This window comes from Tubulanus polymorphus, chromosome 7 (assembly GCF_964204645.1).
Source record: "Tubulanus polymorphus chromosome 7, tnTubPoly1.2, whole genome shotgun sequence".
NCBI lineage: Eukaryota > Metazoa > Nemertea > Palaeonemertea > Tubulaniformes > Tubulanidae > Tubulanus > Tubulanus polymorphus.
In genome coordinates, this window is record NC_134031.1 from 15,854,187 (window position 1) to 15,874,283 (window position 20,097).

Consider the following 20,097-nt stretch of genomic DNA (forward strand, 5'->3'; position numbering starts at 1 on the left):
TACATATAGTCGAAACATGAACCTAGCTTCAGTTACATTTTCGAACTGTTTTTTGTTATTATTAGATTTGTCTACTTCGGTTCAGGTGAAAATTAACGTTTTAGGTTTTTTACTTCCGGTTTCAGCTACTTCACTTCCGGGTTTTAGTGGGAGACGCGCAAATTAAATTAAAACATCATGGAATTATCTTGATTTAATCGCAATGACAGTTAATTTTTAAGATCCATTAATTCATTAAAACTGGAAAAGGTTTTAGCTGCCAGACTGTCCTTTTGCCGTTTTGGTTGTGGTGGTAACTGGTACAGGTACAGGGTGCAGTCAAAATCTGTTGGAGGACTGTATCCACAGGGGCTCGTATCAGAGTTGTAGATAAATGTAAAAACGATAATCTGTTAATCCAATGTCTAGTATAGTTATTATAGGCTTACTATAGACATTGGATTAAGAGATTATCGTTTTTACTTTAATCTGCAACTCTGATACGAGCCCCTGTGGCTGAATCTGACATTCTGATAATTTTTAAAACTTTTTTGAATGCTTTTGGTTTTGTCTTATTTACGATGGTTTTACTTTTTGCATCTCATCTCGACTTTTAGATTTGGGACTCTACCTTCTAAACGGAAGCCGAAGAAGGATTTACAAGTCAAATATCTGTCTGTATGGCTGCACCTCTCGGACCTATTCTTGAAGTGTCGAATTCGCACTCCGACTCCGATGATGACTATGTTGATTGCATCTCCAGCGCGGGAAAAAGCCCGAGAAATTCTCAACAAGATCCGCGACCGAGCAGTCGCGGTAGCCAGAAGAGCGGAGGAGGCGGAGGAAATCTTTCGGATCGGAGCCAAAAACTCAGTCAGGAAAGTTCAAGCGGAAGCGTAGGTGAATTATACAGCGACGGTTTGATCAGCGATGCTCTCGGCGGCAGCGCTGAGACGTTACCGAGCGATACAGGATCCATCGGTAGCGGGCGGCGGTCGCCGGGGAAACTCAACGGCAACAAAGCGGATTATAAATTCATCGAGAAGCATAATGAGAAATTGGGGAAACAGTTGATCGGGGGAGGGCAAACGTCATCGGTTTTCGGGAAGGTTTCGTTCCAAGCGGAGGGCGTGGACGTGCGGCGCGGTGGTGTTACCGATAACAAGATGAAGCATCCGGCGTCCGAGGAATCGGCGGAGTTGATTTACGAATTAGAAGGCGTTATTAAATCGAAAGAAGAGGATTTAAAGAACGCCGCGTCCGGGAGTTTGGACGGCGCGTCGGGGATTTACGAAGAGATCGACGCGAATTCGGAGTACGCTCGACTGTCTCTGACCGGTGTCGCTCGAGAGGAATTAGCTCATCAGATTTATAGCACCGGTCTCGAGCCGGGCACGTATATGACCGAGTCGGGGAAGTATCACGAAGTCGTTGACGGACCGCAAGAATTGTTGGGTAAGTTCGTTAAACTTCTATCGCACAGTACACCCTCAGTGTTCTCCATATGCTGGAATCTTAAGGGGCTGCATTCATTGTTAAGCGTACGATTGCAAAGCTTTCGATCCCTCAAAGAAAATACAGAAGCTACAGCTAGATTTTTCGTGTAATCTTCATGTAGGGGCAGCAGATATTTTTTAAGTGGTGGCTGGTTTTCAGAGGGTTGGGAGGGTTGTATGTAAAAATGAAAGTGGTGGCCGTGCCTCTAAAACCTGTTGTGGAGAATACTGCACTCATTCCATTTTGGGACGATGCAGATCTAAAATCCAATTATAAGAAAGAGTCCGAAATGTATCGTTGAGCTTATATTTTTTTTTCGAAATTTCAACTCTGGCTTATGTACGACAAGTCGTCTTCAGGAATTTCGAATTCGTGAAGATGACTTTTAGGATACAGGCTAATCAGAATGTCGAGAATGAATATTGTTGGCTGAAGAAAACTTTCATTCAGTCGTGTATCATTTATTGTCCGGTTCCGATTGTTCGCTCTGTAGTCCCTGGTAGGCCAATATGAAGTAGGCCTATATTATAGCATCTTCTGTTACTCTTATAGTTTTAATACTCTACAGTCCAAAAAGATCCCACTTGAATTAGTCAAATGATCATCCCGTAAACTTCCTAGTTCCTTCATAGAACATTGAAATGAAGGATGCTAATTCCGGCTATCGAATAAACCCGGTAATTAGGCTTCATCGAATTGAATTTGTTTCATCGAAAATAGAGAATATTAGAGATTAGCTTTAGACTTATAGCAGTATCGAAACCGGTATAGAGGAAGTAAGCAAAAACCCACAATCAAAACAAGTATTCAACCTAAAACGTTGAGAGCAATTTTTCTTCTTTTTTGTTGGGCGGTCTCCGCAAAACTTAGGAGCTTGTCGAATAATCTGGCAACGTCATCGTCGTCAATGTGACTGTAAAATTGTTATGTGTTTTTGAATGATAGGAGACTTGTCGGATCAGGCTGATGATTACATGATTTACGGTAAGCGTCTTCGATGCTGGAACGCGCGAAACATGCAACATCCTGGTAATGAGTTTCCGGTTAATTCTTTTTTCGTATCGACTAACGCCATTCTAACCATTTTTCTGTAAAGGTTCTAAGAATGACAGACTTAGTTTAAGTATGATTTCGAATAGGACGTCATTTTCTGCGATTGCGTGTTTAGATTGAAAGCACTTACAGACAATAACAGTTCGTCCCAATTTTGATAAACTTTTAGATAAATTTCAGTCTGATATTCTTTTCGCTGAGTTTAACAGTAAGTTCAATCTACAAGCTACAATCAACAATCTACATTACCAAGATTATCTATATCCTGAATTTATTCAGGCCTGCCTAACAAATATTCATAGAAATTACTGCTTATCAGCTCTTTCAACAATTTTTGCTGATTTCGTCTAGACTAAATATGGTCCAGTTGGTGCTGAACTCCCTGACCTGTTTATCAAAAAAAAAACAACACTTACCATCTATTAAGAGTGGTTAAGCTCAATTTAGACAATTGGCCATTTCAGAGGAAACCTTTTTGACGCAAAGCATGTAACTTTTTCGACACACGCGTATGAACTTGTTCCGTTAATTCATTTATACATTACTTTATTATAGCTAACCATGATTTAACCATAAAAAATATTGCATTTGATGCTCTTATTACAGGGTTTCCAGCAGTCCTTCTTTTGAAAAAAGCTTGGACAAACATCATCTTTGTGTCCTTCTGTTTGACAGTAAAATTCTTACGTATATTTCGCGTGTAATTTTGTCGCGAATTCAACCGTTGTATTATTTTATCATTTAGGCCTGTTTATCATTTAGGCCCTGATTATTCCATTCTGTCTCTGTACATACTTTCTATATACTTTCTGTGGTTATTTGATATGAGATGCAGTAATTATTCGCGCATATACTCTCACGTAAAATTCTTACGTATATTTCGCGTGTAATTTTGTCGCGAATTCAACCGTTGTATTATTTTATCATTTAGGCCTGTTAATTCAATTGTCAGTAAGATTGATGGAGACAAGAAAATTGCGAAAATGTTTCCTGATAAGTGGTACTTCTTTCTCAGTCGAGAAGTCCTTCCTTTCGGGTCTAATGCCAAAAAAGTCGTCCTCTTTAGTACTTCTTTTAACCCTGGCCTTACCAACTGGAAACCTTGTATAAGTTTCATTTAGATACAATCAATTTTCGATTGATGGTTATTTTGCTTTCTTTTTAGGCTTCGTCATTTCTGCTACAGTTAACTATACTAATACAGCAGAATATACGATATGATGAAGACATTTTGTCGCTTTTTGTCGCTCGTCAGTTCATAAAACACTTCTACACTGCGGCGTATTGTATACGGATTGTATTTCTGTTATAACATTTTGATTGCGTTGCTAATGTGTATCAGTATGTTATAATACCCTGATTATTCCATTCTGTCTCTGTACATACTTTCTATATACTTTCTGTGGTTATTTGATATGAGATGCAGTAATTATTCGCGCATATACTCTTACCATGGACTATAGTCCGCGCTCTTTACGCTAGCAAATCTTAGGCCTAATAAATACTAACACCGTATTAGTTCATTAGAAACACTGTGTCTGAACGGACATCTTGTGAAATATTTGTATTCGGTGGTAAGTTTTTTCTCAAAACATAGGCGAAGAATCCTTATTTGATAGATTTTGATAAATCGCGCAGTTTTTCGAGAAATCTTGACCATGTCTGCGACGATAATTTCTTCGCATTATTTTGACCGAATAACGCTTTTAGAGCTCTATAGATTGGAAAATAATTAGCAAGGTCATTGTGTGTCCGGTCTCAGCAGAAGTTATGAAAATTCTATGAAATCCTTTGTTGTATCTATGCGCTTAGTGATATAATATAGTATTTGTAGATACCGGTAATAAGAGGGCCTAATTTAGTTTTAGACTCCATAATCGGACCTTATGAATCATGACTGGGCAGCTTGGGCCGGGAGTCTTCAATGGCTAGATTCGTGTTCTAACGTAAACCAACAATATTATTATTATTGTTATTATTTTTATTATTATTATTATTATTATTATTATTATTATTATTATTATTATATTAACAAATAATGAAGATTAATTACACCCGTGTTTGTTCATATATTATTTTAAGTGGGGTTTCCTGTTATCGGCAAACCCGTACAGCAGTAGGTCGGACGGCTGATTTTGTGCTGTGAATTTTATGCCGCGAGATGTTCTACTCACTGATGAAGCCAACTGTGTGGTGTACGTCTAATGTGGATAACTTTGATTTTTGCTTTTTGCGCAGTAAACTCTGCTTCTCTGCTGATCGATCTAGTGGAAATGAAGTGTGAATTTATTTCCAAAAAATGTTCAGGATTATTTCTTGTATTTTTCACGTATGTACTACAGTCGACTTGCTATACAGTAGCGTTGGGACTTTTTCACCGAATTGAGAATCAGGGAAATAGAAGGTTTTTTCCAAATAACTTTTAGAGCATTCAAAATCTATCGGTAAAGAGCAAGGCGGAGTCAACTGTAGTAGGCCTTCTTACTGGCGACCCTAAAATCTACAATCTGGATATATCACGTTTTGATTTTGGGGGCTTCGTCAATTATTTGAATCGAGATTCGGAGGTAATTATTCTTCGAATTTTTCGTTGCAGACGATGAATACTACGAGCCGTTTCTGCCGCCCGACAAAAACGAATATTCGGACTCCGGCGGAAGCTGGGGTTCGCACGAGTTCGAGACGACGTTAGAATACGAGCAGAATCTACGTCGGAAAGATACAATGAAAATGAAGGCGGCGGCGTCGAGAGAATCGGTGAATCAGTTAGAATCGTCGATAGCGAGCAGTACGCTGGGACAGGTGAGTTTTACACGGGAGGATTCTTACAGATCAGGGGCCGGTTGCGTAGTCGAGACTAAAGACTAAAAGAAGTTTTAAATGTTAAGACTGGTCTTTAGTTTCGATTGGCTATAGAGCTAAGTTGGTCTTAGGTCTGTCTTGAGTCTAAACCTCCCTGACTATGGAACCGGCACCGGGAACATGGAACTAAGAACAGTCTAAAATCATCAAAGTTCTACAGATAATTTAACAACTTAAGACCAGTCTTAAGATTTAACACCACTTTTGGACTTAAGTCTCGACTGTAGAACAGGGCCCAGTGGCCGGCTGCATAGTCATGGCTTAGACTTAAGACCACTCTAAGACCAACGTAGTTCTATAGCTAATCTAACAACCTCGGAAGACCAGTCTTATTTAAGACTACTTTTGAACTTAAGCCATGACTATGCAACTGGCCCCAGGGGATTTATTTTTCCATGAAGAGAAAATCAGGCAATTCTGATTTTCTTCCTGAAAATCATGTTATTTCTAATTTCATTGCCTCATCACCTTGCTGGTGATCAGTAGTTGCACAAGAAGCCTCTTGAGATGAAATGGGGGGGGGGGGGCACTGAGGATATCTTATAATTTAATCTGGGAATTGTTGGCCAAGAGAAAGTCAAGGGATTCCCTGATGGTTTAAGTGCTTCAGTGTAGCTGGGGTATGAAGAACCCGGATTTGGGGAATGTGTTTCTGAGTCAGCTGAAACTGTTTGTAAACACTACATGTATCCTGTTATTTGACCGTATAAATAACGGATATTGTCGTAATGGAATTTGAATGGTTAACAACTGTGATGCAACCGGACCAAGAATTCTCTGTCGAATTCGAAAAAGCAAGAATTACTGGGTGAAAGAGGGTTAACCTACTAATAACTTAAGTTGGTGTAAGATCAGATCTTAAAGAAGTGAATTTAAAGAAAAACAATTTAAGCTTTATTTGAATTAAGGATGAACTATTGCGACATGTATATCGAGATTCGTTTCTAATTTACAGACTCCTACGTCCACCTCGAACGTGTTGACCAAAATCAAACATCATTTGAGTTTGAGCAAACACAGTTCTAGCGATGAGGAAACGAGTGACGACGATAATAAGGATCAACTTTATATGCCAGTGTTTGTTAATAACGATAAACATCCACCGCCAGCTCTACCTCCGATGCCTGATGGTCTTACTGCTGATCAGGTATGACAATTCTCTCCATATTTTTCAATCTTTATGGCCACATATTTGATTCGGTTAACTTCTATGCTCTCTAATTAATCACAGATTTCATTCCTGCCTCGGCCGGGTGAAATTTTCTTGGCGTGATGATGGTTTATTTATGTTAACCAGGGCCCGGTTTTAGAGACTGGTATGAACTTTAACCCAGGGGTTGACTCAATTGAAAATGAATTGAGTTAACCTCCCGGGTTAAAGGTAATACCAGTCTATAAAACCTGCCTCTGGGAATTAACCCTTTCAGTATGTCTACATCTCAGGGCTGTGTATAAATTGGTGTTGGACTTTGCTAGTACACCGCATTGCGGTGTATTGACATTGTTAGTAGTTTTTATCTCCACTAAAAGATGGCAGCATCCGTCAAACATAGTGAAATATTAGTAACTAATGATACACCGCACCCCGGTGTAGACACACTGAATTGTTATGCCTGTTATTTCACTGGGGTGGAATCTTTAGAAATTTTCAAACAATCTCCAGCATTTTCAAGTATTAATTAGTCGGCACTGAAAGAGTTTTAACTGAATTCAGTGTTAATTGAGTGAACGTGCTGAACTGTATATACAGTATCTAATATTTGTTATCTTCAGATGAAGCGACGATACATCGTGAATTCAATCGTTGAAAGCGAAAATTCATATATGGAAACTTTACACAGACTCGTGCAGGTCTCGTCGTCTTACTTGATTTTTTGGAAATCAATTTCGTTCACTGATTAATTTTAACGAACGTTCTCATCTTTTATCATCATCAGGACTATGAGCGCCCTCTATTGGAGAGTAACCCGCCGATTCTGCGTAGATCGAAGGTTAAAGTGATATTTCATAAACTCAGAGATATCTTGCATTGTCACTCGATGTTTCAAATCGCTTTATCCGAGGTCGTCGCTCACTGGGACACCGAGCAGAAGATCGGCGATTGTTTCACGGCGTCGGTAAGTTTTATAGGAGCAGTGTGGGTGAGTGGTTAGAGCTTTCAACTCTGGTTTAGGGTTAGCCGGGTTGTGGGTTCAAACTCTATTACACTCGGGCAAGACGCCTATTCACATTGCCTACTGAGGAGCAAATAGATACCTACGTAGACTTATAGATAACTCCTGAGTGCTTAGTAACAGCTCTGGACCCAGTTCCACAGTTCTGAGTTAAGATTCAACTCAAGAGTTAACTTATTGAAAATGAACTGATTTCAACTTACAGAGTCAACTTAAACTCACAACTGTGGAACTGGGTCCTGGTGTTACATCTCCCCAGGCAGGGACAGATGACTGATTCGGTCTATGAAATAGATGGGCTATGAAACGAATGATACCATTAAGAAAAAACAAAGAATGAGTCCATTTGAACTGTATTGAATAGGATTCTATATAGATGTCAGTTATCATCATAAACTGTTATTTACTGTGAAATCCAGTTCGTTATGAAATTTTCAACAAATTTTCAGTTTTCGAAGTCGATGGTTTTCGACATTTACAGCGATTTCGTGAATAATTTTTCGCAAGCGATGGAAACGGCGAAGTCGTGCTGCAGCAAACAAGGAACCAGGTTCGCCGAATTTATGAATGTAAGTGACTCGATCTAAATAAGAACTATGCTAATATGCATTGTTAGGGTGAAGTTACAGTAGCCCAGACTTACACGGGTTGAAAGCTATTTGCAAGTTTGTTTCACGAGAAATGAATAGTCAAAGTTATGTTAATGTTTCACTTTTCAAGGATTATTAATTATTGGGGTTCTTCTGTATCTTTTCAGCAATGTCAAGCCAAAAGTCCGGACAAGTTATCGCTATTTGGTCTGATGGTGAAACCAGTGCAAAGATTTCCGCAATTTATCCTGATATTGCAGGTAAGCAATTTCAATAGGCTAATGGACGCATCCATCAGGGAGGGGGGTCGGGTCGAGCGTTCTTACAGTTCAGGGAAATCAGATAATTCTCGTCCTTTTCTTGAAAATCAAGGAAAATTCAGGATTTGAAGCTTAAGAAATTAATTTTTTGTGCCGTATCTTGTTCGTGTTAGTGATGAGTGATACAAGAGGAACCTATTTAGAAGAAACAGTCTTGCCTTGTAATCTAATCTGGGAATTTTTGGTCGAGGGTCAGGGAAATTTCAGAGAATTTTGGATACCCTAATTTATAAGAACCCAGATTTTGCGGGTTTGCGGCTACTTTTCCTGTATTCTTTTCGTAGGATTTGCTTAAAAATACCGACAAAGAACACGCCGATCGACTGCCGTTACAACTGGCGTTGACCGTACTGGAGAATCTGGCCCATAAACTAAACGATCGTAAACGAGAAAGCGAGCAACGCCACGCGGCGAATAAATTACTCAAACAACTCAACGTGAAGTTCGTGCAGAAACTGAACAGCCCGAATTTACACGTCATTCGGCAAGACGACGTCGTAGAAACTGTAAGTGGAAGCGCGTTTGAAAAAGAACTGCTTCTCGGCTTGAAATGATTATAGGTGATTCCTCTAGCAAATGATCACCTGGAATTGTGAAAAGAACTAGTCTCTCAAATTGCCGAAATAAACAGGCTGTAGACTAGCTTAGAACAGGGTGGCTACTGACCTGGAAAACCTTGGGGAATCAGAAAAATTTAGAAAAATTAGGGAATTTGACAAATTTCGCAAAAAAACCTGGAAAACTTGGGGAATTTAGATTAGTTATTGACCACGCATTTCTTTATCAATACACAATTCATGAAAAATGATAGAATTAACACTTCTTACCAAGAAATTCAATCAAATCACATGGAAGACTCAGGGTATTTGTTATTTGATGGAAAGTGGCCACCATGTAGAATTTTAACAACAGCAGTTCAGAACGCTAGAATTTGTGCTTTCTGAAGGTACAGATTCAATTTCATGCTATTGGATAAAAACGAGCTTTAGTGTCAGATTATTTCGTTCAGTTATTGTTCACGGGTCCAAAACAATTCATTCCCACACAAACACTACTAGACATTCAATATTACAGGCATTACCTGCTCAAGAATATCCAAAGAAAAGGCGGTCAAGTTTACCTCAAGTCATGAAAAAAGTGGGTACACCATCGTTACTGGCACTTTCTCAAATATCTTCTAACTGGGCTCAAAATTATACTTATAACACTAGTATATTCTAAAAAAAAAAACATTAACTTTTAGTAGAAACCTTTACTACAAAATGAGCTGATGAATTGACTTCGAAGTGGCATGGCGATACGCATGCTCTCTCTCCCCTCTTTGCCTTCTATCGACATTGGTCAGCCCTTCATTTTCTGCTAAAGTATTTCTTCAAATGCATCCTGATTCGGCCTGATACCAGCCGTGGACAATCCAGACTCGGTTAAAAGTTATTTTTGAGTAATCAATTGACGATGATATATTCTAGGAAATCTATATCTCAAGTATACTTGAAATACTAATCGTAGTGAGTACATATATGACCATTTCAGAAAAAACGCGCTTGACAAATTTTAAATTCTGGAAAATGAAGCCTTCACTTGATTATTCCTAGGCAGACGATGTATCATAATACCCTAGCCTGTTTCGGTGGTGGAAAATCGATACACTTTATAATCGTTTTAACTTTCAGCATCCTCGTTTTAATAAAAAGCATAACGTTTCTAATGATATGGAATTATTTTCAATGCAGCACTTCTTATATCGCGGATGGTAGGTACATTCTGTGTAGAATAATCAAAACCCGATCTATATTTGTGCACCCTATCTGCATGGTGTATGGCTGTCATTGGTGGTATATTTCTTGTAGTGATATGACATATTTTCTTATTTTCGTGTTCAACAATTTCATGGATAGCTTTTTCTGGTAGAATTTCGTTTTTAATTTTTTCTTTATTTCGATATCGGTCAATGTTGACTCAGATTTTTCAGAATATTCATTCTAACAAGGTTCATATTTTTTTAGATTTCGGGTGTTGTTCCGTATTTGTGCTTTTTTGAAAATGTTCCATTTTCTCCAAGTAGTGCACTTCATATTTTTAGCTTAATAATCCCTAATATTTTAGATATACAACTTACACAGGGACTGCTTTCACACAAACAGCCTAACCTTCAAACATTGTATAATTTTGTGTGCTTATTGATGATCAAGGTATCTTTGTGAAGCCAGTCATTGCTCACTCTAAACTAACCCCGCTCATCATCGCTGCCTTTTGTCTAAAACTATAGTTCGTAAACAATGCCTGGTCTTGGTTTATTCATAATTGAAGTAGAGCAAAAATTTTGTAAAACTAACATAAATGCAATTACTACAAAATCCAATGAGAAGCTAACACAACTATCATTCTTATAAAATATTTAATTTTCACTCCGTATTTATCACTATATCCTCTGTGCCTATTTCAAGACGCATTCATCGGTCCGAATTTCTTGTAGACCATTCCTCGATGTGTTTAACTCATATCAGTTTCGTTTCATTTCTCGTCAGATTTACAACGATCGCAACAGTTTAGTTCAGACGAAAGGCAGACGGCTGTTTACGTTGAACAATTCTCTGGTCGTCGTTTGCGTTCACAACAAGTAAGTATCGATTTCACCGTTGAAGAAGAAACATTGTTTCACAATAGTAAACAGGGTGACCACTTGTGTACCAGGAAATCAGGGAAAAGTCAGGGAATAGTCAAAAAGTAAAATGTAAAAAGCTAAAAATCAGGAAAAAGTCGTGGAAAATTGTTGAGATTGCTAGATCGCGCGTAAAGTCAAACAGTTTTCGTCTATGTCTTACGTATTTGACTGTGTTTATTGAATGGATTCTTATAGCAGATCAAGTCAGGGGAAACAACGTGCATGTCAGGGTATATAGTCACAGAAAAGTCAGGGAAATAGAAGTCAAATTGAAGTGGCTTCCCTGGTAACCCTCGCCTAGCTACTTGGCTTACTGTATTTGATGGCGATTATTGATTTGCAGGGAGGCAGATTACGGCACCGTTGAGAAGTTTCACATGAAACGTATGATTCCGTTGCGTTTGGTCGAAGTGCGGGACACGGTCATCACTCCCGACACGAAGGTCTCTCTGAGCGGTCAGCCTGGTCGTATCACGATCTCATCTGCTAGACCAAGTACGTACAAGAGGTCCATTTTGTTGAAATGGTGACATCTGTCACCTAAGTAGTGACTATCAGAATATTGAGATATAAAGGAAAGTAATTTCAGGCGTTAGTTCTAGTCATGGCTTAGACTAAGGTCCAGTCTATGATCACTTAGTGTGAACCAGCCACGGGATTCCAGATTCTCTCAATTGCTTACCACTCCGGACTTACACTCGTTGCACTCAAATCTCCAAACGGAGATTCGAAATTCGATGTTATAAGTTCATTGAAATTTTATGCGAAAATCTATTTATTAGGGAAAAAAGATGAAAGCGAACTCTATCAGCAATTAGACAATCTGTTACATGATTTTACGGTCATCGGTCAGATCAGCTCGATGGCGACGTCGCTCAAATGTCAGTATGAAGTAAGTTCTAAACGACACAACGTTTCTGTGATCATTTTTTACTCGAAAATGATTCGCTCAACTAATTCGTGTTCATTGTATAGAAACTAAACGACGTCATTCTCGAAGAAATGTCGAAACAAATTCAGATGGAAATACAAAAGTTGGATGAACACTTGCGCACTTATGACAGTTCTGCATTACAGCTTATCATTCGGAAGTGAGTAGCAATATTAGCTGTGTTGAAAGTCCAATTTGTTTAAATGTCATATAATAATTTCATGATTATGTTCAGGAAAAATGGTAAAAATGCTAAATTCCTCATGAATATGGACAACGCAGAAGTGAAACAAAGCTGGTTATCGGATCTGAAAACTGCCAAACTAATCGCAGGTACGAAATATATTATTCCTGATTCCCTTTGCAATAAAGGAAGCCAGTGCTTATGATAGCTGTCATTTTATTACCTGCAGATGAGAGAAATTGTCCCGGCTGGTTGGAAGCGATCGAAGCTAACGAACACGAACATTGGGGTCAGCTACCTTTATTCATAAAACCTATGGGTATAGACATTACTCAACAAATGGACAGGGTGAGCGAATTAATTCAAGTTTCATGTGGTCCTGTAAATCAACCATTGATGAAACACTCAGTTTGTCTTGTGACAATGGTATGAAATCTCACAATGAGAATGAAGAAATAGAGCCTGAAAAAGTTTCCTTGAGCTAGTAGTTTGTTGAACATTTCCAATATATCCTAAGAATCATCTTTGGCAATTCATCTTCAGTATTACTGAAATGATCAATAAAGTATAGCTCATGCAAACTTTTTCAGACTCTATCTTTTGTTTCTTATTGTGGGATTTTATATTCTATGTCCTGTGAATTGTTTAATGAACTTCTTTCGTCACCTGTCTTCTATATTTTATCAGGTTGTTTGTGGAATACCGTTTACGCTGCCTAGTTACCACCCGAACGGTCACCCGCTGCAGCACATCTGGCTGTGCGGTGGTGAACGTAATCGTAGCTCGGTCAGTATTGTCATGCTAGATCAGGAACGGTTCCACGTGACCGAATCGTTCAACGTCTGCAAAGCGGCCGTCTCGTGCGTGGAACTCGTTCCCGGCTGCGGTGACGAGTTCGATACGCTGAAATTCCGACGTGAAACTATCTGGATGGGTACGAGTTCGGGAAGGTGAGCGTTCAACGGGCTGAGTGACTGTGATATCTTGTTGTTTCTCAATAAGATCGAAACCTGCTGTATACAAACAAGAAACGAAATCTATTTATCAAGAATTAAAAAGACCTAACATTTCGGACTCTCCACCTGGTGACGGTCTCCAGAGAGTCAAAAACGTGGTGTCAGTTTATTAAAGTTTTCAATCTTCTCCATTTGCCGGTAGTGGATTAAAATCTTACTTAATTACCTATAATTCTCCGCGTCTAAATTCTTTTCTTCTGATGTTTCTTTTTTTAGAATCCAAGTGCACGATTTACACGGATTTACACGCGGCGAAGTATTACTATCCCTGTCTCTAAAAAGTGGAGTCGTCAGTTTACGTTATCTCAACGATTCTGTATTCGCCGGTCTAGACTGCGGCGACGTCTCGGTAATCGGCAGAAACGAAGGTTTGTCATGAAAAATTTATATAAATTCCAACATTTTTTTGGTCGTAGTCGAGTCGTGAAGTACGAATAATGTGTGAGGTTTGTTTATTTTCAGACGGCGGATGGAGTGGAACCGAAATTGTCTCTTTCCACCTGAGTTCCGCTCCGGTGAGCAGTCTGCTGCCGATTGATTGGACGATTTGGTGCGCGTGTAGGAACAAGATATTCGTATATGATACAGACACCCTCGAAGAAGAGGTAAAACTTTCTTAAACGAGAATCGAAATTAGAAAATTCATTTTCTTGACCGCCAAAAATGCAACGTTCCGTAATACGTTCTCATGTTCTGTAATGTGATTGAATAATTTGGGGCTTTCAGAAAAAATTAGTTCGTTTAAAGGTAAATATAGTGATGAATTAAAAAGGTAGATATGGAGATAAATATAACAGACAAATTCATGGTTTCATTTTCAATGATATAGATTCATGCGTCTTAGCAGTTCCTTAACTTTCTGGTCTATTGCATATTTAACGCGTTCAATTATATCTAGTTGATAAACAATTTTGGGTTTGTTTAAACGTGGAAAACACGTTCATGTCATTCATGAATAACCATCTTAGATAGCTCCTGACATATTTGCTAACTTGCTTGCTTAGTTTTCTTCATTATTTGAGCTAACTACTTGAGTCTGCTTCGGTATATAGAGAATCCCTCACTAAAAAAACGATAGTGATGAAGTCCTAAAAGTTTTCTTCAAGTTAGTAATTTATTGATTCAATTTATTGTTTCGACTGGAACCTGATAGTCATCTTCAGGAATGAAGATGATACCTTGCAGAAGATGACTATTAGGTTATAGTCAAAATGTTGAACCAATGAATTTTTAGCTGGAAGGAAACTTTTCAAACTTCATTTTTCTGGTTTTATTGGTGTTGGATTCTCTATATATTGTTACAACGCGGAAGAGTTTTTCACCAATGGTTATCTGCTTCAGTTATAACTCGGGCTATGTTAAAGACAATGTAATGAATAGTTGTATAAAGATGTATGAAATTTGTATTTGGAAAAAGTGCTTCTGCAAATTCATTGGCTTCTATGTGAAGTTCTGTACTGATGCTCTTAACTTAACAACTCTGGAAAATTTTCTCAGTATATTAACACTCTTAAAGGTAAATATAGTGAAGAAACGTTTTCTACTCTCATTTTTCAGTTGATTTATGAAATAGCGCCGTTGGAAGGGCGGAAACCGGTGATTACGCACACCGTACGCGCCGGTGTTGGATTGTGGGTCGCTTTCAAAAATAAAGCAGTCCTTCATTTGTATCACATAGAAACGTTCAGACTACTGAAAGACATCAACATCGCTTCAGCAGTTCCACAGAATCAACTCAGTAAGTTGTATTCAGATTTGATTGTAATGGATGAAAATGTTCCCTAATAGCATGGTTCCCGCAGTATGGGGAAATCAGGAAAAACCTAAGAAATGATACTTTCCATTTTAGAAATATTTGGGAAATTTTTACATTTTCTTCTGATCCAGGAAATATTTGGGCAATTAATTTTACACACTTCACCTAAAATTAACCAAGGGTAACTTTCTTCAGTAACTTTTCTTGATAATCACCTTTATCAACCAGTCACGATTAAAATGTTGAAATCCATGTAATAGGATCGGGGATGGGATCTGTTCATTTTTACAAAGGCCCAATCGAAAGCTCCTAGGAATTACTTTGGAAAAACTTAATGAATTCATGTAGCTGTGTGAACCGTATTTTAGGAAGAGGCGAGTCAGGAAAATATGTCTCAATATTTGTTTATTTCATCATTTTAGAATCGTCGGTCAGCGATGTGATGATAACGGCTCTCGTGGCGAGTCGGGGTTGGTTGTGGATCGGAACGAATTCCGGACACATTCTTACGCTACCGTTGCCGCGTCTGGAAGGGGTGCCGCTCGTTAACGGACGTCCGAAACTGTCTCGACACAAACACGACGGACCGGTTACGTTCATAATACCGACGCTTAAACAGCAAACGACGATGAAACCGCTGATGGTGAAAGAACTTCTCGAGAAAGTCGACAAGTCTCCCTCGTCCGACGAGAAATCAACGTCGGTCGATGAAGTCGACGCTCCCACTTTGAAACGCGGTATTTTCCAAGCGTCGTTCAAGGGTAAATTTCGATTGTCGGCCGCGTGGAAAAACCGATCGAAAACGATGCGCCGCGCATCCGAAGGCCCGACGACGACGACGACGACGAATAACCTGAGTCGCGTTAACTCTTGCGTCGCGGATGCGTCGCCGCCGACTTCGCTTCTGAAGTACAGCCAGAAATCGAAGTCGATGGGAAATCTGTTGGATTTAGATAAACACGAAAACGAATACAGCGAAGAAGACATTCAGAAACTCTACGCGAACCTCATGTCGGAAAAATGCGTTAAGGAATTCGAGGACGTTTTGAAACGGACTCCGATCGCTGGAGCAGCGGCGGGAAAACGAGAGTTTATTACGAAATCGGACAGTCACGATAAGGAAGAAAATACCTACGTTTCATTAGTCGCCGATTCGTCGGACATGATCGAATACGGTAAAGATCGATTACAAAAACATAAGAAGTTGACATTGACGAAACAACGTAACGACTCCGAAACGACAGACGAAGTCGATCTCTGTGCGGGAGTGTACGGTGATTATAATTTCGACGACGCGAGGGGCGGACGATTGTCCGATTTCGACATCACGACTAGCAGCGACGAAGGCGACGAGAAGGATGATGAGGAACCGATTTACGACGATTTCGAGATTAATAAACCGAACAAACGAATGAGCGCGCCGGCGAATTTGATCGATGCGTCTGCCGAACCGAGTGAACCACGGCAGATGACGTTAGAACGGCCGTTTTCGTTTCCGGCGATGCCTAGTAGCTCAGACGTAGTTGCCGCCGCTGAAGAAGATGTACGCGATAAGAAAAAACCGACAACTCCGCAGCAAGAGAAATTCAAAGCCCCGAACAGTAGTAAAAAATCGCCAGTTTTGAAATCGTTCATCGTTATCAGCGGCGGTTTAGGTTACGTCGACGAACAACAAAAACAGCATGACAAATCAAATTCATCGTATAAACAAGATGATCCTCTTATATTACTGTGGCAGTGTTCGATGCACGCGTAAAACGGATCCGGTCTCTAAAAGTCTCCAAAGGCCCTAAAAGCAGTGGCAGCAGTGATGAATCGGCAAATTTTTTAAATAAGATTTTTTTCAAATTTGATCGTAATTCTAATTGATTAACTTATGCATTTATTTTCGGAATTCTGCAGCCCGTTTTAGGCCCCACAACGATTATCGAAAATTGACAATGTGTATTTTATGTAAGTACTAGTTTTTGCACGGTAGAATAGGTGCTACTATATATTACACATAGGTGTTTCATGTATTAATGTGATTGCTGGACTATGATCGAAATTCTGTCCATTCATCAGTAAATGGTGCTCGATTTGAAGAAATTAACTGCTTCTTTCCGATTAAAAAAGAAGATTTTCATTTCATGCGATTGAATAGTTTAAACGTAAGTGATATTGTGATCCGGCTACTGCTTGTATTCAGCTAAACGCTGTATGATCCTCGCTTTCCGATGCATAATATCTGCAAATATTTTATGTGATAATTCATTCACTCCATTCCGATACTGGTGGTACTGTGTTATTGATTATTGACAAAGTTTGAAAATTTTAATTTAGAATATATTACAAATTGAAATTTTATTCGATGCCAAAACTTAGTTGCTATGGCTGATCTCTAAGGTTACCGCAGGTCATATTGGACTCTTATTTTTCTTTTTGGAAGTACGGTAAATCGCGCCATATCTCGGACAAACTGGGATTGGCAAAATCGGTTCGAGTAAAGATAGGAAAATACATTAGGATGTCAGAAAAATGATTTCATTTTTGTCCGAGTTTGTCAAAAGTCCGACCATGTCCGAATAAGCTGAGGTTTATTGTAATTATGTGCTGCAAAGGCTAGATTTGAAGCGATGCTCCTTAGTTGTTAGTTATTTGAATCGGCTTAATCAAATCTTAGTCGCAACCTGCTTAACCGAGTCCAGTGTCCGATCTTTTGAAATTATTGCCACTGCACAAAAAAAGTTATATGTCTATTTATTTATAGAGTTTATATACAAACATTATATTGAAATATGTAATTTATATAATTTAAACATTATACAAGTCTTTGTAATTTGAATATATTTGAATATAATTTAAGATGTAGAATGAATATCATAATCTACGTGATTCAATGAATGTGTTGTCTTCGATATTTCTCTAGCGATTTGAACTGTTTCAGTGGATTTTTAGGCGCAGCGTCGCCCAACCCTCGCTATCTTGTTACAGGAAAGTTGTTATGAACTGACGGAATAATCTATCGACTTCTGGACATCCGAACCCAGTGGCCAGTTGCGCAGTTATGTTTTAAGACCATCTTGGGTCTACAACCAATCTTACAATTTGAGACCAATACACTCGACGACTGAAGTGACGACTGTGCAACCGGGCCTCATGGTTACTGTGAAGAACGTTCGCAAAAGTTACGGAAACGACAACAAGACAAAGTGGTATCGAAATCAAATATATTTTGAGAAACAATAATTAAGTAGTCACCAGAGAAGTCGATACATAAGAGTGAAATTGTGTATTTTTGAAGAGCTTCGAAAAATTGAGAATGTAACATTTTTAGACTGACGTCACATACATCGTTCACATGCATACTGGCCGTCAGCCGACTCAGCCGCTTGCGCTTTACAGCCAAAATTACGCGCTGTGACGTCACTAAAGCTGTTTATTGTATCACTATCGCAGAAAAACAGCCTATAGTCAGTAAAACAGACACGGTAAAATAAATTATTAGTGCAAATCGATCCAATACCCTAGCGACACGGATCCAATCGTGATTTTCGGGCATCATCTCCTCTTGCTCCGGTTTTTCGACCACTTCACACGATTTTCTGTAACCGGTGCCGCAGACGATGGGACCGATGACGCCGGAAAACTTTCGCAGCCAATCGGGAACGGCGTAGTCGTTTTTGTAGAAGATACGAATGACGCAGACAGAAACAGCAACCGAGAAAATCAACATCATCACCATGCAGCTGAGGTAAACCACTGGAAATAGACGAATTAGTGAAAGATTGAAAAAACTTTACTCATTTCCACAGAAGCCTGACACAAAAGGTTTTTGACCCCAATATCCTAGGTATTATATATAAAAAACTTGTATATCTTTATATCTTTTTAACTTTTTATATATAGTACCTAGGATATAGTGGGGTCAAAAACTTATTGTGTCAGGCCCCAGTGCACATTTCAAAACGATGGTGCGTGCATACATGCACAATATCGTGTGAATTAAGTGTTCAATTCTTAAAATGTTTCCGATGATTAGTTTTCACTATCGATGATTACCTATGATCGGTGTTTTCGAGGTTTTGGGGATGTTATCGGCTAGCAACAGTTGAAACACAGAACACGTCACTAGCACCGTGATACTCAACGAGATCTTTTCTCCCGATTCTGTCGGAAGCAGGAAAACCATGTGCGTCAGAAACGATAAAGCGATGAGGGGCACGACGATATTCACGACGAAGTATTTCGGTCGTCTCGAAATGAGGATCGTCGCTTTGAAACTGCTCCATTGATTATAACCGGGAATGTTTAGCGTGGACGTATACGCGTAGGTATCCTCCAAATTCCAAACCTCACTGGGCACGAAAACCGATTTCTCCAAACGTGTCATCAGCGCCGTCAGTTTCAATTTATACTCGTCGTACAGCCAGCTGTCGAAGTCTATCGTCACGTTGTGGGAATCGAACGGGAAATATGTCATGTCCAACTCGGTGCTCATCGTCAGTTTTAGAGGCGGATACCATTCGACTTTGCCGTTCGAGCGTACCAGTACCCGGGTATTGTCACTATCCTCCAATCGGGTCGTCATTGGAATGCTGAAAAATACATGCTGTATAAAGTAGAAATCGACATTAAAATATACAGTTCAGTGTTGTCAGTTGTATTCAAATTTGTCAATGAGAAGTCAGTCTCAGTCCGACCTGCGTCGTACGACCATGTTAGGATCCCAAATGTCCCTCAAGAAGACATGTACGTAATCGACGCCGCCGTATTGTGACGTATTCCACGCCAGGGTTCTATCAATCCAGTGCTGGAATTAGAAACGAATGGAAGAAAAAAAATATATCAAGATTTAGAAAATGGAAGTTTAGAAACTTCGGCTATCTCACCATTCCCAGGTAGGCGCCTATTGTAACAGTTTGTTCTCGTTCGTTCTGGAAGAGTCAATTTAGATATATTTGAAGCCAACTGACCCAATTCGACACCGATAGAATTAACTGGGAAATCATCAACTCACGACTTCGATCAACTGCACAATTCCAAGTTTCATGCCTATTTCGAACACATCTGTATGATTGACAACTGGTC

The 20,097-nt window shown here is 39.3% G+C and overlaps 2 protein-coding genes and 1 long non-coding RNA gene across 7 annotated transcripts; 1 reads left to right on the forward strand and 2 right to left on the reverse strand.

The window, feature by feature from the left end:
- Positions 1 to 164: 164 nt before the first annotated feature.
- On the forward strand, positions 165 to 17,873 carry LOC141908145 (rho guanine nucleotide exchange factor 10-like). 5 transcript variants are annotated; one of them, XM_074798016.1, is made up of 22 exons: positions 165 to 305; positions 597 to 1,434; positions 5,126 to 5,331; positions 6,347 to 6,538; positions 7,165 to 7,242; positions 7,329 to 7,508; positions 8,015 to 8,134; positions 8,323 to 8,415; positions 8,760 to 8,981; positions 9,550 to 9,612; positions 11,004 to 11,095; positions 11,484 to 11,635; positions 11,923 to 12,032; positions 12,116 to 12,231; positions 12,307 to 12,404; positions 12,485 to 12,603; positions 12,943 to 13,205; positions 13,488 to 13,639; positions 13,734 to 13,876; positions 13,998 to 14,018; positions 14,829 to 15,009; positions 15,450 to 17,873. In XM_074798016.1, exons 2-22 carry the CDS (start codon positions 660 to 662, stop codon positions 16,781 to 16,783), a joined length of 4,710 nt encoding a protein of 1,569 aa, XP_074654117.1. In that variant the 5' UTR covers positions 165 to 305; positions 597 to 659; the 3' UTR covers positions 16,784 to 17,873. The 5 variants fall into 5 exon arrangements, with proteins under 5 accessions (XP_074654117.1, XP_074654119.1, XP_074654120.1 ...); XM_074798018.1 differs by lacking the exon at positions 13,998 to 14,018; XM_074798019.1 differs by lacking the exon at positions 9,550 to 9,612.
- Positions 17,732 to 19,740, reverse strand: LOC141909200 (acetylcholine receptor subunit alpha-1-B-like). Its single transcript, XM_074799586.1, has 4 exons — positions 19,710 to 19,740; positions 19,069 to 19,604; positions 18,533 to 18,768; positions 17,732 to 17,740 (listed from the first exon to the last, which is right to left on the reverse strand). The coding sequence occupies exons 1-4, from the start codon at positions 19,724 to 19,726 to the stop codon at positions 17,732 to 17,734; spliced, it is 798 nt and encodes a 265-aa protein (XP_074655687.1). The 5' UTR covers positions 19,727 to 19,740.
- A 37-nt stretch (positions 19,741 to 19,777) lies between these two features.
- Positions 19,778 to 20,097, reverse strand: LOC141908004 (uncharacterized). The gene is made up of 3 exons (XR_012619569.1): positions 20,027 to 20,097; positions 19,899 to 19,943; positions 19,778 to 19,819 (listed from the first exon to the last, which is right to left on the reverse strand). It is a non-coding gene; the product is annotated as an uncharacterized LOC141908004 (long non-coding RNA).

Bases quoted from the DNA above. Each gene is read 5' to 3' on its own strand.
- LOC141909200 (XM_074799586.1), bottom strand. The intron at 18,769-19,068 runs GTAATCATCGAT...GTCTATTTCCAG, and splicing joins CTCGAAAACACCGATCATAG to TGGTTTACCTCAGCTGCATG.
- LOC141908145 (XM_074798016.1), top strand. From the start codon at position 660: ATGGCTGCACCTCTCGGACCTATTCTTGAAGTGTCGAATTCGCACTCC. The intron at 7,243-7,328 runs GTCTCGTCGTCT...TATCATCATCAG, and splicing joins CTTTACACAGACTCGTGCAG to GACTATGAGCGCCCTCTATT. The intron at 8,982-9,549 runs GTAAGTGGAAGC...TCAATATTACAG, and splicing joins AAGACGACGTCGTAGAAACT to GCATTACCTGCTCAAGAATA.